The 16,792-nt window shown below is 40.1% G+C and overlaps 1 protein-coding gene across 1 annotated transcript; it reads right to left on the minus strand.

The window, feature by feature from the left end:
* Positions 1-4,117: 4,117 nt before the first annotated feature.
* LOC135094638 (glutamic acid-rich protein-like) lies at positions 4,118-13,358 on the minus strand. Its single transcript, XM_063994896.1, has 9 exons — positions 13,215-13,358; positions 11,468-11,561; positions 11,212-11,356; positions 10,441-10,608; positions 8,190-8,316; positions 7,442-7,627; positions 6,869-7,283; positions 6,192-6,300; positions 4,118-5,986 (listed from the first exon to the last, which is right to left on the minus strand). The coding sequence occupies exons 3-7, from the start codon at positions 11,224-11,226 to the stop codon at positions 7,249-7,251; spliced, it is 531 nt and encodes a 176-aa protein (XP_063850966.1). The 5' UTR covers positions 11,227-11,356; positions 11,468-11,561; positions 13,215-13,358; the 3' UTR covers positions 4,118-5,986; positions 6,192-6,300; positions 6,869-7,248.
* Positions 13,359-16,792: the final 3,434 nt, after the last annotated feature.

Raw genomic sequence — 16,792 nt, forward strand, 5'->3', positions numbered from 1 at the left:
TTAAAGATAAGAATATTCCAACAAAAGTTAAAACCATAATATTTACAACAATACTAAGACCAGTACTTCTATATGTTTCAGAAACTTGGACAGTGACAACAAGAACATCTTCACAAATACAAAGCAGCAGAAATAGAGAGTTCTGAGAATGATCCGAGGTGTGACCAGACTTGATAGAATTAGAAATGAAGAAACCAGAGAGAGATTAGGGATAACATCTGTACTGAAGATAATTGAAAAGAACAAATTGAGATGGTATGGACATGTCCGAAGAATGGAAGATACAAGATACGCAAGGAAGTTTCTGGAATGGGTTCCTCTAGGCAGGAGGCCGGTGGGACGACCTAGGAAGCGATGGATGCAGGGAGTTGAAGAAGCTACTGAACGAAGAGGAAGAAATCTACAAGAAATAACCAGAGATGAGGATTTCATGGATAGAGACCTTTGGAGAAGATTTGTAGAGGCCGGACACTGACAGGCATTGCCTACCTTGCGTCTGCTGAGAAAGTAACTGTAGGAAGAATGCAGGAAATGGAGGAGGAGGAGGAGGAGGAGGAGAAAATGAGTAGAAAACAAGAAAATTAGAATAAGCAGATGGAATAAAGAGGAAGAAGAAGAAGAAAAGGAGGAAGAAGAAGAGAAGGAGGAAGAGGAGGAAGAAAAGGAGGAGGAGGAGGAAGAAGAAGAAAAATAATCACATTAAGCTGGAGAGGAAAGCAAGAATAAGCAGGAAGGAGGAGGAGGAGGAGGAGGAGGAGGAGGAGGAGCAGCAGGAGGAGGAAGAGGAGGAGGAGGAGGAAGGCTAAGCAGGAGATACCCTCCCTTGCTCTAGTTCAGCAGGAGGCATGGCCGGAGGAGGAGGAGGAGGAGGAGGAACAGCTTTTTTGGGAGTTCTTAAAGATCGCGTACCTTGAGGCTGCTCCTCCTCCTCCTCCTCCTCCTCCTCCTCCTCCTCCTCCTCCTCCTCCTCCTCCTCCTCCTCCTCCTCCTCCTCCTCTCTCTCTCTCTCTCTCTCTCTCTCTCTCTCTCTCTCTCTCTCTCTCTCTCTCTCTCTCTCTCTCTCTCTCTCTCTCTCTCTCTCTCTCTCTCTCTCTCTCTCTCTCTCTCTCTCTCTCTCTCTCTCTCTCTCTCTACAGCCTACAGACTCACTATTTGCTTAACCACACCTCTTGCCTGAAACAAATGAAAAACTTTTATCCTTCTCCAATCACATTTCAATTTTGTACTTAGTCACAATCACACAGTATATGTTGTTAATTTCAACTTTACAACAAGGTGACAACATTTCATCTATTTATACATACTTTTTATTATTAAAGCTTATCTTATAATTATTTCTGAAGAGATTGACTAATTTTTGTAGTATTTATGACTTAGAACTATGATAAAGCTATGAATTGATATAATTCCTGATTTGTTTTATCTTTTCATTATACTTCCTTTGTTAATTGAGCATTTTATATTACTTAGCTTAAAAATGCAAGAACGGTTCAGAAGTATCCAACCTTGGGCTAAGGGCCAAAATTATGGTATCATTCAAAATGTCCTTCAAAGAAAGCCCTCTGTAATCCAACACACTTAGCCCATTAATCCTTCCATTTCTCATCAATTTGTTCAACATACATATTTTTCCCTTATAGGGTTGAACAATTTTCATGGGTTCAGAGCAAAAGGCTTCCTCATTCCTCCCCAAGGTACTCTCGGATGGTAAGCAGGTTTGACTCTGGAGCAAACCTGACCAAGGGCTACTGCCCAAGGCTACAGAGGTTCCTCTCCCTGAGGCTGAATGCACCATGTGAGATGGTTCTGTTATGTGGATGAATGTCATGGTGGATAGCAGTGCCACCACATTCCTACAATCATCCATCACTCCACTGCTCAAACACTTCTGCAACCAATGATAGGTATGCTGCCACATTCTGCATGGTCTCCTTGGCTCTCAGATAAGGATACTGTCAACAGGTTTGGGATTGCCAAAAAATCATAAGGAGCTATGTCTGAAAAGTTCAGAGAGAGAGAGAGAGAGAGAGAGAGAGAGAAAGAATGAGCAAGAGAAAGAGTAGGATGAAGCAAAGGAAGAGTCAAGAGGGAGGAAGAGAGAGTAGGACAAGAAAAAACAGAACAAATAAATCCCCTACACGTCTTGTCTCCATTCACACAAGCCATGAAAAGCTTGTCCATCCCTGAGTGCTCAGAAGCAGTGTTCCACTGATGATGTGGAAACTTGAGACACCCAATCATTTAATGGGCTTTAGTAGGTTTTGTCACCAGTCTTCTGTGTGTCACTGACTACATTTTGAAATTTTTATCTGTTCTATTTAATTTTGTGTGTATGTACACAATGTTTATGGTCAATAAACTATTTATAAAACTATTTATCTGTGTGAGTAAGATAAAAGCAGTTATTATTATTATTATTATTATTATTATTATTATTATTACACATTTTCCTCCTTGTATTTAAATATTATTATTATTATTATTATTATTATTATTATTATTATCATGAATTGTTCTTGTTTATAAATAAAATACTGTAACTGATTATTATTTTTTTTATCATTCATTTAGACTCTCTCTCTCTCTCTCTCTCTCTCTCTCTCTCTCTCTCTCTCTCTCTCTCTCTCTCTCTCTCTCTCTCTCTCTCTCTCTCTCTCTCTCTCTCTCTCTCGAATAAAATGACTGGTGAGGAACTCTAATAATTAAAGTGCTAAAAAATCCATTAAACTACGAGAAATAAGACAAATAATTAATGACACACCTAATAACACAAACAAGGAGTAATAAACAAAACCTAAGCCAGAAAACACGAAAAGATAAAACTATCATATAAAGAAATACGAAGTTAAAAAAAATCATGAATATCAAATAAATAACTCACATATAATCAATAAACACGTAAGGAACAGTAAATAAACAATTAAGCCATTCATTGCAAGGGCCACAGTCAGAAAGTGAAAAAAAAAAATGCTTAGTTAAATACCGAGGCTAAATAAAACAAGGAATTAGACAAATGACAAATAATTAATAAATACATAAGGAATAATGAATAAACAAAAATTAAGCCAGGAAGACTATTATAATTATTGCAAGGAGACGATATGTATGTATGTATTGTATGTAATTCGAGGTTAAAATGGCTCAAATCTGACCCAACAGCAGGCCATAAGTGAAGGTGTTCCTCAAGGCAGGGAGGGGGGGGGGAGCAATGAATAGGGGAGGGGCTATAAACTATTGGGGGGATATTAATTAATGACGCATCCAGTTTAGCGTGTGTGTATATTTCGCGTTGTGATAATTTAAAGGTTTTCTCGCGTTTTTATCTTTATTTATTGATTGATTTTATTTATTTATTTTATTTTTTTGGCAGGTGTTATATTTGTTGAGTGTTTTAAGTAACTGTGGCTCATTGCATCAAAACTCCATTCATTACCTTCGTGGGAAGGTTCAATTTGGCGAGGTTTTATTTCGCATTTTGGGTTTTGTAGTAAATTATGCATTTTCTCATATTTTTCTTTGCTGGTATTGTCCCTTCCACGCCATATATGACTGGAAAGTTGGGGGCGCCTTCCCCCCCCCCCCCACCCTCCACTGCTACGTTTTTTTTTCTTAATCAGTCAGTCAACCAATCAATCAATCCCTTCATGAATCATACCCATTTCCAGGTGTCACCACCACCCATAGATCTCTCATTCTGTCATGTATGAACAAGTGCTAAGGGCAAGCTGAACAAGTACAAAGGGCAAGCCAGCTGTCTCTTTTAATATTCTTGCCTGAAATAACATTACAAATGAGGGTCTATTAATCATCCATTAAATAATCCATTTTTATTGCTTTCTCATTCTTCTTGCTCTGTGTATTGTTAAATTGGATGGTTATATCATTGTCCCTTCCTGTGTTTTAGTGTGCCATTACCTGTCCTCTCTTCCAGCTGATATTTAGTTTGTACTAAAATAGACTGGCATAACTTTACAATTTATACACAAATAACAACATAAACCAATAATGCATTGATATTATGCATGATAGGAGTGGACATTTCCACTCTACATCATTAATGAATGCATGATGAGACGCACACTATTACAAAGCTAATGAGTTCAATACAAACACTCAATAACAATTTCAATAACTTTATTAAAAATAGCAATCTTTATAAATCATGAAACCAACATCAAATGCACAATAATGCAAACACTTTTTACACACACACTCTTTAATGATATTTCCTAATATACAGTATAATTCCAAACAGAGAGAGAGAGAGAGAGAGAGAGAGAGAGAGAGAGAGAGAGAGAGAGAGAGAGAGAGAGAGAGAGAGAGAGAGAGAGAGAGAGAGAGAGAGAGAGAGAGAGAGAGAGAGAGAGAGAGAGAGAGAGAGAGAGAGTGATGAACTACCTGGGGTCATAAATGCAAAGTACAGGTATCAGTCAGGCAAAGCATAGTGCTTGCCTGTCTCATATGGAATGTAAAAACATGGCTTCATATCATTCCAGACCTGGGATTATGGCCAAAAGTTACCAAGCAGTGCTGAGCAAAATCCAGTAGAGTAATATTCAGTATCATTGAATTACTGACAAAGTAAAGATCATTATGTGCAATGATACTCACTACCTAGGAGCATTTCAGGTTACTACCAAGAGTCTGACCATGCTGGCAGGGATGGTTAGGCTACAACACATTACATACTTCTCCATTCAAATCAGTCAGCTGGTGAGTTAAACCATTTTGATCATCTAAATCATATTAAGGCATTGGATGAGACCTGGACAGCTTGGGTCAACACCATACATAGGTACTCCACTACTCTGTGGGAGACACTTGATTGTGGCAAGAGTCATCACAATACCAAACACCATCCTTGACAAAGCACAGCATGGCCCACTCATCCACAGGAACCAATACAATTTCAAGTCTACATAGACAAAAAAATGTTCATGAATTAAATGCAATATTGTAAGTTTTAAATGTTATGTGGTACCTTAGATAGATGGACAGGTCACTTGAGAAGAGAAAATAAGAAATGTCTTAGGAAGAGTATTTTGTCATATGTATGAATATATATGACTGTATGACATAGATGACTGGTGAAGTAGATTTTGTCCCTTATCAGAGTGGTTGTGTAGCTGAAACAAATTAATGATTATCAAAACAGAGACACATTTGAGCTGATTGGTGAATTACAGTTTCAGAGTGGATACGGCATACACTGGGATGATAAAACTACTGCAGTCATAAAGTAGATGAAAAAATACTGTGGGGAGGAATGTAAAGCAGTAAAATATGCAAAAAGAAAGAAAGAAAGAAAGAAAGAAAGAAAGAGAGAGAGAGAGAGAGAGAGAGAGAGAGAGAGAGAGAGAGAGAGAGAGAGAGAGAGAGAGAGAGAGAGAGAGAGAGAGAGAGAGAGAGAGAGAGAGAGAGAGAGAGAGAGAGAGAGAGAGAGAGAGAGAGAGAGAGAGAGAGAGAGAGAGAGAGAGAGAGAGAGAGAGAGAGAGAGAGAGAGAGAGAGAGAGAGAGAGAGAGAGAGAGAATGATGTGACATGACATCTTTAAGTACAAATGAGTATATAGTAACCATACACTGATACTTGTCCCCCTTATACAGTGATAAGTTTACCCAAACACAATGGACACGGATGGAACTTTTGGAGGCTAAAGTGCTCCAGGTGACTGGTGGACTCCATTTCATTGCGGAGGTCCAGGATTCTCTGCACAGTTGGGCTTTTGGTGTCAGTGGAAGTGGTGGCAGTGTGGCAGCAGCAGTAACAGTTTTGGTCTTTCTATGGGCAAGTTCTGTAGGATTCATATTCTGCCTCCTCATGAGGGACATCAGTGTGAAGGGTCAACAGAGCATCAATTCCCTCCTCAGGCAAAGAATGATGGATGCAATTTTCTGTTTCTTGTTGTTGCTCCACCTTTTCAGAGTGCTTGAGGCGCTCGTCAGCCAGCTTTCCACTGCTGGTGGGTGTCTCAGACTCACTGGTTCCTGTTCCACATCAAGAGTGTTAGCAGATGCCACTTGTATTTCATCTACTTAGTACATTACATCATTACATAAATAACTGGTGTTATCTGATATTAAAGTGCTAATGAGCAACATGCCACAGAAATCTGTTTATTTCAAGAAAATTATGAAGATAATAATAATGTTTCGTTGCACTTCATAAGATGGCTCAGTTTTTACTACTCACCAACACTGCTAAAGATAGCAACTGGACTCTTAAGGACGCTGCTTATCTTCTCGAGCTGCTGAAGGTCATGATCTGCTTCCTTTTCCTGCACCAGCTTTGATATCAAATCCTGCAGGAAACAACTGTGTTAATTCACATTTTGAATAAATCTAATAGATGAAATTTCACTTACAACACCTTATGTGTCTCTGGTGACTCATGGAGGACAGATACATCACCTGAGAGTAAATGGTCAGTGAAGAAGTTGACCCTTGATCCTGGCTAATCACATTAAGTACATTAAACACTCCTGTTAACTAATAAATGAGGGATAGATTTCTCTGGAAGGTTACATTACACTACTTCCCTGGCATTTGAAAACATTTTGCTCTACATGAACTCATATGGAAGCTTTACTGCAACATTAAATCTCAGCTAGATGCCAGATGGTGTAGCCTCCATCACAGAGCAAGGTAATGATATGAAGGCTTAGTACTTTGGTCAACACCTGAATAAGAACCGTTTGAGATGCAGCAGAGATCACTAACCTGCCAGCAATTGAATAAGAAGTGTGTGAGATGCAGCAGAGATCACTAACCTGCCAGCAATTGAATAAGAAGTGTGTGAGATGCAGCAGAAATCACTAATCTGCCATGACATGAATAAGAAGTGTGTGAGATGCAAAAGAGAGCACTAACCTGCAGAGTGGTTTTGCTTCATTTCCTCTCATTCATGATGGAGGCTGGCAAGGTCTAACTCGCGTTCTCGAGCTTGTTGCTTCATCACTCCTCGCTGCAACTGGTAGATGGTGATGTAGTCACCTGAAGAAGGATAAAATTCTTCATTAAAAGACCAAGGAAATGGCATACAGTAAACAGTAAACACTTCCTCCACTTCACTTTTACAGATGATTCAAATGAGCAAAAAACATGCATACACCGATGGACTCTGTCTCCTCATGCACTACAGCATGCTTAAGCTGCTACTTCCTGTCACTTAGCTCAGCCACCTCCTTCATGCTGCAAGTTAACCTGCTCTCCAGGACCCTGTGAGCCTCCTGCAGTTGTTGCAGCTTCTGTTAAAGCTCAGTTCCTCCCAATCCTGTTGTTTCTCCTGATAAAACAATAAGTTTGTTTCTCTCAACTTTTCTTAATACAGCCTCCATAAACAAATCCAATAACAATGCTTTTATTTTGTTATTAATTCAAAAAATTGAGCAACAGTGAGGAAAAATTATTTGCTTTATTATTAGAGAATATAAACTTTCTTACCTTTTGGTTCAGTTATGACATCTTCAGACAACTTTTCATGAGCAAGAGATTCTCCCAGCAGTTTGTTATACTTATCCCTCTCACAGTCTAGCTGAACCTGAAGACTGCTGCACTCACTCTCCAACCTGCTAACCTCAGATGTCAGTGTAGCCACTTGACCCAGCAATTTCCCCTTGGTATCTGTACCTGGAGGTGAAAAATTGATGCAACAGAGGGCCAGACAAGAATGACCAATGGAAGTAATTAGACGTAATGTAAGAAGTGGGTATAAGACTAAGGGAAATAGAAGGGCAATGGAGAGAGGGTTAGATGCACCAGAAATGTCTGTGGAGCCAGGAAAAATTTTAACTTGTAACAGAGATAACTAAGAGCAACTGTGAATGAATAAATGTGATGTAGCCTCGACCCATGACTGGGAAAATGCAAAAGCAGCACCTCAGACACCAGGACCATGATGACTGGCAGCTCCCAAAATTAGCTGCTGGCTTTTGTACTCCTAGTCACCACAGGAGGCTCATCCACAGCTAATCCTATCAGCTGATCATCTTGGGTGAAGTAATTGTTTATCAGTCTGGCTGTTGAGTCCTGATGCAGAGATGTGTGTGTGTGTGTGTGTGTGTGTGTGTGTGTGTGTGTGTGTGTGTGTGTGTGTGTGTGTGTGTGTGTGTGTGTGCACTTTGGAAAGCCTCCCTCCAAGGAGAATGTCAGTTTGATATACAAATATATATTCATGTGGATGGTAGCTCACATTTAGCTTCTGAGTTCTCACATGAAGACATGCCATCCTTGTCTTTTTCCTCTGAGGGAGTGACTTTATACTCTGTGATAAGTGCATGCAGCTCACTATTCTGTCTTGTGACGTTTTTGATTTCTATCTGTGAAAGACACAAGAAGGCAGTAAGTTAACTTGTTTAACATGCCACATCATTTTATATATATTATGCCAAGTTTAAACAGGAAAGCCTCACCAGAAGCATCAACTAAAGACCAAAGTGATTAACAAATCTTTCACTTTACCACCCTTAATGACAAAAGCTGCTGATGTAGCATCCCATCCATATCCTGCATTTTTACACCTTCATGATTCCATTAGATTACATTAGATTACATTAGAACAGTATGTGACCAATGACGTCTCCATTCTACATTGCCATGACAAGAATACAGGGCTTTACTGAACATAAACCAAGGACGCCTCCATTCTACATTGCCATGACAAGAATACGGGGCTTTACTGAACATAAACCAAGGACGCCTCCATTCTACATTGCCATGACAAGAATACAGGGCTTTACTGAACATAAACCAATGACGCCTCCATTCTACATTGCCATGACAAGAATACAGGGCTTTACTGAACATAAACCAAGGATTCCCTCCTCCTCTCTCTAAGGGTTAGGGTTCTCTCAACAGTTACAGCATGGTGTGAGAGATGCAGTGCTGTCAAGGCTTTACTATTTACAGGAAGCAACACACCAATAAATAAATGTTACTTTGGAAATGAAACTGAATAATCAAAGGCTTTATATCTCATGAACTTCCCTTCTTTAATAAACTGTCTTCAAGCTGACAGACTCCAGTAGTATTGCATCTTAGGAATATTCTACAGCTGATTTCATAATAACTGCTCTCTAAAACTGACTACATGCCTCCTTCCCTGCCTCCTACAGACTCTACTCAACAATTGTTGTTATTCTGTTCATGCTGGTGTGACAGTTAACCAGTATATTAATTCCTTAGTTATGTACACTCTAGAATGGTGGTTCATTTTATCTACCAGTGATTTGAATTCCCAGCTTCTAAGTATTACATTATTATTTGTTGATTGGTACCATTTGTATGCAATCAGAGAAAGATTTCAATATAAAAACATATCCATGTTACTGTTACCTTTCAGAATGTAAACCAAAATGAAAGCTATGTAAATTCTTACTTTAGATTATGTTGTCATTTCATTGAATGATGTAATTTCTTGGTTCTTGTGCTTCTTCAAATGCAGTCCCTTGTCTGGTTTCTCTGTCAATTCTAATGTCTTATTGCTCTGTGGAAAAACAAAATGCAAATGTTTAGGATGAACTGATTCAATAATATTGCTTTCACAATTTCAATATTGTTCACAATTTCTGCAGGAAGTTTACTCCATATATTTACTATACGATTAAAGAAAAAATGTTTGGCCTTGTGGGATTTAAAACGTTTGGGTATAATCTTGAATCTATTATTTCTTGTTAGGTAGAATGAAGGAGGAGGAGGAGGAGGAGGAGGAGGAGGAGGAGGAGGAGGAGGAGGAGGAGGAGGAGGAGGAGGAGGAGGAGGAGGAGGAGGGAGAAACAAAGATAGGAGGGAAGGAAGAAAGGAAGAAAAGGGAATAAGAGAGAGAGAGAGAGAGAGAGAGAGAGAGAGAGAGAGAGAGAGAGAGAGAGAGAGAGAGAGAGAGAGAGAGAGAGAGAGAGAGAGAGAGAGAGAGAGAGAGAGAGAGAGAGAGGAGTTGGTAAGGAAAATTATTACAATGGTCCAAGGTGAAGAACAGGGACTGGAATGAGAAGTGGAAGAAGCATATAGAATTTGAAAATATAGTGAAGGAGGTAAAAGACCATTAAAAGTGAGAATGAGATCCCAAGTTACAGTAAAGGAGATCCTAGTGAGAACTGGGAAGCTGGCTGAAAATTCAGAATACAAGAATATTTGGGTAAAAAAGAGATATGAACTTGGAAGAAAGGGAAAAAGAGAAGGATCTGAGGAATGAAGCCAAGCAAAAAAAACGAGAGAAGTACAGAGACCGAGAAGCAGAAATTTTATTGGAGGGTACTAGATATGAAACTAAGGAAATGGTATATTCAGGAAAGGGAACAAGAAATGAAAGAACCACAACAGCAGACAGACAAATTGCATGTGGTGGGAGAAGTAGTATATTAAGAGTAATATATACAAAACAAACTTCATGTAAACAAATAAAATTTTCAGAAAACTTGTCACACAAAACCTTATTAACAACTCACCTTCTCCTTCTGCAGCATTTCCTTCCTTCTTATCTTTCTCCTTTCCTTCTCCATCTTCCTCCTCCTCCTCCTCCTCCTCTCCTTCCTCTTTCTTTCCACCTTCCTCCTCCTCTTGTGACTCTTAACTCTCTTCCTCCTTGTCCTCCTCTTCCCCTGTGCTTCCCTCCTCTGAAAGAAAAGACTTGTTTAAAAAGCAAGCAAATATAGTAGTAATAGTAAAAAAAAGTCAATGAAATGAAAGTTTATACACATATGAAATTAGTGAAAATTTGACACCAAACATTCTCTATCTGTAACATTACATCAGAATGACGAGAACACAAGATATGAAAAGTGAAAGGGAATGATGTATATAACAAAGAAAAACATTGTATAATGACATATGACAGGAAAATAATCTTGTATACTTGTCCCTTAAATACTTGCTTCCTTGTATATTAACTCCCAAAATGCTCATTCCTTGTACTCTCATTTTCAAAACACCTCTTCCTTATATATTGTCACTCAAACACTCCTTTCTTGTACACTTATTCCTAAATCACTCCTGTCTTCCTGTATTCTCATTCTCCAAACACTCGTGCCTCTGCACACCCAGTTCCTCAAAACATTTCTTCATTGTTTACTCATCCCGCAAACACAGCAACTTTCTTGTATACTCAGCTCTCAAAAGATGCATTTTTAAACATCCATAACTCCTTTTATTTTCATTCCCCAAACACTCCCGGCTGTGCACACTCCAGCACGTTAACACAATAACCAAGCAATACACACGACTACTGGCACCATCCAGATCTGGCCCCAGCACCCCTGCCTCCTTGCGTGCCAGCTCCAGCAATGCACGGCCACAGCGGCAGTACGCGTCACCACACTCGGGCGCCTGCTCCCCACACAGCTCCACCAGGGACTCTGTTGCCTCCTGGAGTGGTAAGGAGTGTCAGTTAAACCTGGTGTTTACTTTCACTATGATATGAAACAATTAACAACACAGAAAACAACACAACTAGGTAACATGCAACACATACCACACCTAAGCAACAGACACACCTCGAAGGCAGCGACAGCAGATTTGAAGTCCCCCACCAGGAGGTGTCGCTTGCCCCTAGAGAAACGGTCGAACGCTGCTGCACTTGCCGCACGTCCAAGGGGAGCAAGCAAACAGGCCATCATCAAACAAGTCTCGACTTTAACCATTCGTAATTTACACCATCATATATTGTGGAGTAACTTCATGTTTAGTATATCTTAACATGGAACATTATTAAGAATGTGTACATGCTTGTATTATTTGATAAATTATGTGGTCAGCTACACTTTCCACTCACACTCTCATCCATCACCAAAATTAAACTAACCCCCTATTACTTTCCTCCCACCCTCAGAATTATTAAACTAACCTCCAGTCACATTCTTCTGACACCCTCATCCCTCACTAAAAATTAATACCAACTGGCAAAATTACCAAACTAACCTCTAAATATCATCCTCCCACCATCTAGTCTCTCACTAAAATTAATCTCACCAAGCACGATTATCAAGCTAATATCCAATCACTTTCCTCTGACCCTCAAAATCCTTTCCAGCTGGTAGAATTATTAACCTATACTCCAGTCACTTCCACCCTCTCATCCCTCATTAAAATTAATCCCAGCCTTCAAAATTATTGAACTAACCTCCAGTCAAAGAAATATCACTGGTTTTGTGGGGGATATTGTCACTGCACTAAGGGATGCACACAATTTCTCGTAAGTTTTCACATTTTGCGTTCAACTGTACCGGTCTAAGTGGAGGAGTGAAAAAGTGACACCTAATGAATAGTTGCCACAAAACTTATTCTCATTACTTTTTGTTCCTTGTCATTTTTCTTTCAGGCTTTTTTCATCATCACAGCAGCTTGAAATTTTGAAAATACATGCTATTTGAGGAGGTAGCTGTACATGTGAAAAAAAAGAAGGGAAACAAACATCCATACTTGTGACTGATATGAAAAATAAACTATACATATAAATGTATATTTCACTTTTCTTTCTAGCAATTAAAAAATGTACATACGACAGTATTTCTTTCTTTTCCTCAATAAATACGACAACAGTATTTTTCCTTCCCTTCAGTACACCCAGCCTTTCCCTTAGTACATATCACAGTACTTTTCCTTTTTGCTCAGTGCATATGAGAATAATTTTCCTTTTCCTCCATGCATATGACACTACTTGCCCTTTTCCTTTTCTTTCCCTAAATAGAGAAGACAAGACAGAAATTTTCTTTCCCTCAATACACAACACTATTTTTTCTCCCACTCTCTCTCTTGTACAGAGTCAGTTTCAATGTACTGGAAGGTTATGCCTACGGGAAACTGAAGGACAACTCAAGCAACGAGTGGACGGGCACGGTAGGAGCTCTGCAGTCAGGGGAAGCTGACCTCACTGTCTCTGAATTGTCCATCACTGAGGAGAGGTTGAAAGTTGTTACCTACACCCAGCCTATCTATATCATCAGGTGAGAGATACAGGTGATGATCAAATAATATTTTAAAGATGTTGAACAAAGTGCTCCCTTAACAGATTAATTGGATCAGCAAAATGTTCAGAATATGAAATGTCAAATAATTAGATTGATCTATCTATATGCCAGGCTGGCAGTCCTATACAGGGTGGCCCAGACACTACACTATACACTCACATACAACATTGACACTGTTAATCCACGGGTAATCTACTGGGTTGGCTACAGTGTGTCCCTCATTGTGTACACATCATACTCTGCCACACTGGTCTCACATCTTGCTGTGGAGCAGCCTGCATCTCTGCCATTCAGCAACCTGCGGGACCTGTCTAGGCAGTCAGGCTGGGATGCTGGATGCAACAACAATGACCTCTTCCAAGTGACAGCCTCGGTGGGTCCTTGGCTTCTTGCTGTGTGAACTGATATACCATCCAGTAGTAGCAGTAGTAGTAGTAGCAGTAGCAGTAGTAGTAGTAGTAGTAGTAGTAGTAGCAGCAGTAGTAGTAGTTTTAATTTCTCAAACAACAGTCCCATTGCTTTAATTTCCTGCCTATCTAAAGTTTTTAATCTACCCTTAATAGGAATATTCTTAAACATCTATTACTTCACAGCCTACTTGTATCTGATCGCCAGTATTAGGGTCCATCAAGGCTGCTCCACTGGTCATCTGGCTTTCCTTACTGAGTCTTGGTCATCATACTCTTTTAGAGATTTTGGTGAAACTTTTGCTGTTGCCTTGGATATATGAAAAGCTTCTGATAGTCTGGCACAAAGCTTGCATTTCCAAACTACCCTCCTACAGCTTCTTTCCTTCTCTGTGTAACTTCATCTCAAGTTTCCTTTCTGACCATTCTATTGCTGCTGTGGTAGACGGTCACTGTTCTCCTAAATCTGTTAACAGTGGTGTTCCTCAGGATTCTATCGTCATTCACTCTCTTCCTATATTCATCAATGATCTTCTAAACCAAACTTGTTGTCCTATCCAATCCTACACTGATTATACTAACCAGCATTTTTCCAGGTCTTTTCATGGACATCCAACCTTTCGGGAGGCAAACAGTTCACACAGGGAAGCCACAGAATACCTCACTTGTAATCTCTCTCTAAAATTTCTGACTGGGGCAGAGCAAACCTGGTATTGTTCAATGCCTCAAAAACTCAATTCCTCCATCTATCAACTCAACACAACCTTCCAGACAACAAGTATCCCCTCTTCTACACTGAACCTCCTCAGTCTGGAAACTGGAAATTTCATATCTCATCTCTAGCTAAAACAGCTTCTATGAAGTTAGGTATTCTGAGATGTCTGCCAGTTTTTCTCACCCCCCCCTCAGCTGCTGACTCTGTACAAGGGCCTTATCCATCCATGTATGACAAATCCATGTATGAAGAGTTTTAAAGAAAGGACTTACTTATTACTGGTTACACTTGCAATAACACAATATCACGTCCAACACCTCACGGTCACTTGATGCAAGTCACTCATTACCCGACCAACTCATCTCAGCTTCAAGACAACTCAATCTGGAAATAACAGATAAAGGAAATAGGTTGGGCTTTTAATCTTCAAGGGACACATTAAAAATTCTATGTCAAACCAATAGTAGTGAAGAATTCAGTCCCAGATTAATAGAGAAATGCAAGAGTCAACAGTGAAATGTAAACAGCAGGTAATTGGTGTCATTGTGCCTGCCATTCAGTGGAAGGAGAGGTAAATAAGTTGTCAATGTCCCTCCTACATAAAAAATACATAGAGTACATTTATGCACACTACTGCCTATTAATTTATTCTCCCTCAGCAACACTGGATTATATTTAACACCTGCTCACTAACTACTGTCTGTGAAGTAAATCACTGAAACTAGAAACATCACTTATCATCTCTCTCTCTCTCTCTCTCTCTCTCTCTCTCTCTCTCTCTCTCTCTCTCTCTCTCTCTCTTTTTGTCTCTCTCTGTCTCTCTCTCTCTCTCTCTCTCTCTCTCTCTCTCTCTCTCTCTCTCTCTCTCTCTCTCTCTCTCAGAAGTACTTATAGAACACTGTAAATACTAGTAACACCTTGAATTGTTTTGCTTTGATCAATTGTTACGTGATACTGGCTCCACTATTTCAGCTTTTACTGTGTTTTCACTCTTGACACTGTGGGAGCAAAGATTGTCTTCCTTACGATATAGTACACAGTCAATGCCACACACAGCAACACTGTTCTTCTGTTCCTCCAAGCTTTGAGTTTCCTCACTACAGTATCCTTTAGAATAAGCCCCACAAGGATCTTCCTCACCTCTGTCAGCTTGCAGTCTCTCAAAAAAAAGGGCCTCAGTCAAGATTCTCCTCCAGGCCAGGCCACATGCTGCTTCTGTCTCCAAGAACACACCTACTCATTTCACTGATATAAGCAACCTTTTCAAAGTCCCTCAGAGCCTCTTCCATTTCTAACAATAAGCAATATTTAATTGGTTCCTAAACACACACACACACACACACACACACACACACACACACACACACACACACACACACACACACACCTGCAAGAATTTGTCTTACCCTTAGCCAGTACTCATCTTATACATATAAACAGCAGATAGCACACCTAGAGTGGTCACCACTTCCTGTGAGTGGCAGTGCACAGCTGTTTTCAGTATGAGTGGAAGGTCCACTGTCACATAGTCTTGTGACAGGCTGGGCTGGACACTTGGTGAGCAGTTCTGGAACCTTCAGGGAGGTTTACTGCCAACCTGCACACTGAAAGGAAATGCAGTTTGAGTAAATGTACATATTATTATATAGAGACAAAAACAGTAGTGAGTTATCTAAGGAACTTATGACAGAGATACAGAAGAATTACAAAGATATTACATGGTCCAAGCCTTCAATTCAAAGTAAGTGCTTCAGATCTACACAAACAATTGAGACAGCTTCTAAAATCTACATAAACAATTCATGCAGCTTCTAATTCCATCAGTGAGCGTCATCAACCATTGGTCCCAGGTTAGCTCACAGTCATCCCCAAGTGACGCACACACCTGGCTCACTCAACCCCACATGCTTCATCGCTCTGTCTATCTCACTTGTCCACACCTGGCTCACTCAACCCCACAATTTCCACATTTTTTCCACACCTTCTCCACACTATTTCCACACTTTTCTACACAATTTCCACACATGGCTCACTCAATCCCACAATTTCCACACTTTTCCACACCTGGCTCACTCCATCCCAGAATTTCCACACTTGGCTCACTCAGTCCCATGTGCTTGATCACTCTGTCTATCTCACTTGTCCACTTAGTTACATAACATTGTAAGCCCTCTCCATTTCTGACAATCCTACTTCCATCACTCTCAACAAGGCTTCACTCAACCCCTCAAAAGCCCAACAACTAGTTTCCAAGCCATTCTTTATTACCATCCTAACACACTTGTTCCCCCAACTGCTACTCCTAATATTCCACACAAACACCTTACTAGTCTCTCATCATCCATTTGCTCTAATCTAGACCCTGCCGAGGTACCCTGCACGAACACCCTCCAAAGCCACCAGCTCCGCCATCATGCCTTCCTTCGCCATCCATCCGACTCTTGCTCCTGCCCTCCACCTCCTGTTGCTGCCACGTCTGGAGTGCGTCAGCCAGCGTCGTGTAGCAGGTGGAATGGCGTCACTGCTGGGCCGTGGTGTCTGGGTGGGGCACAGCGGGAGGCAGGGGATGGGGTAGTCTGGAATGATTTGTTGGTGTTATGGTTGTAGTTGTTTTGTAGAAAGTATAGTTTAATTAGTTTCTTAGTAAATATAATAAAAATATAATAAAAAAATATATAATAAAAATAAAAAGAAGACGACGTAGCAGATCAAA

This window comes from Scylla paramamosain, chromosome 46 (assembly GCF_035594125.1).
Source record: "Scylla paramamosain isolate STU-SP2022 chromosome 46, ASM3559412v1, whole genome shotgun sequence".
NCBI classification, from domain to species: Eukaryota; Metazoa; Arthropoda; class Malacostraca; order Decapoda; family Portunidae; genus Scylla; species Scylla paramamosain.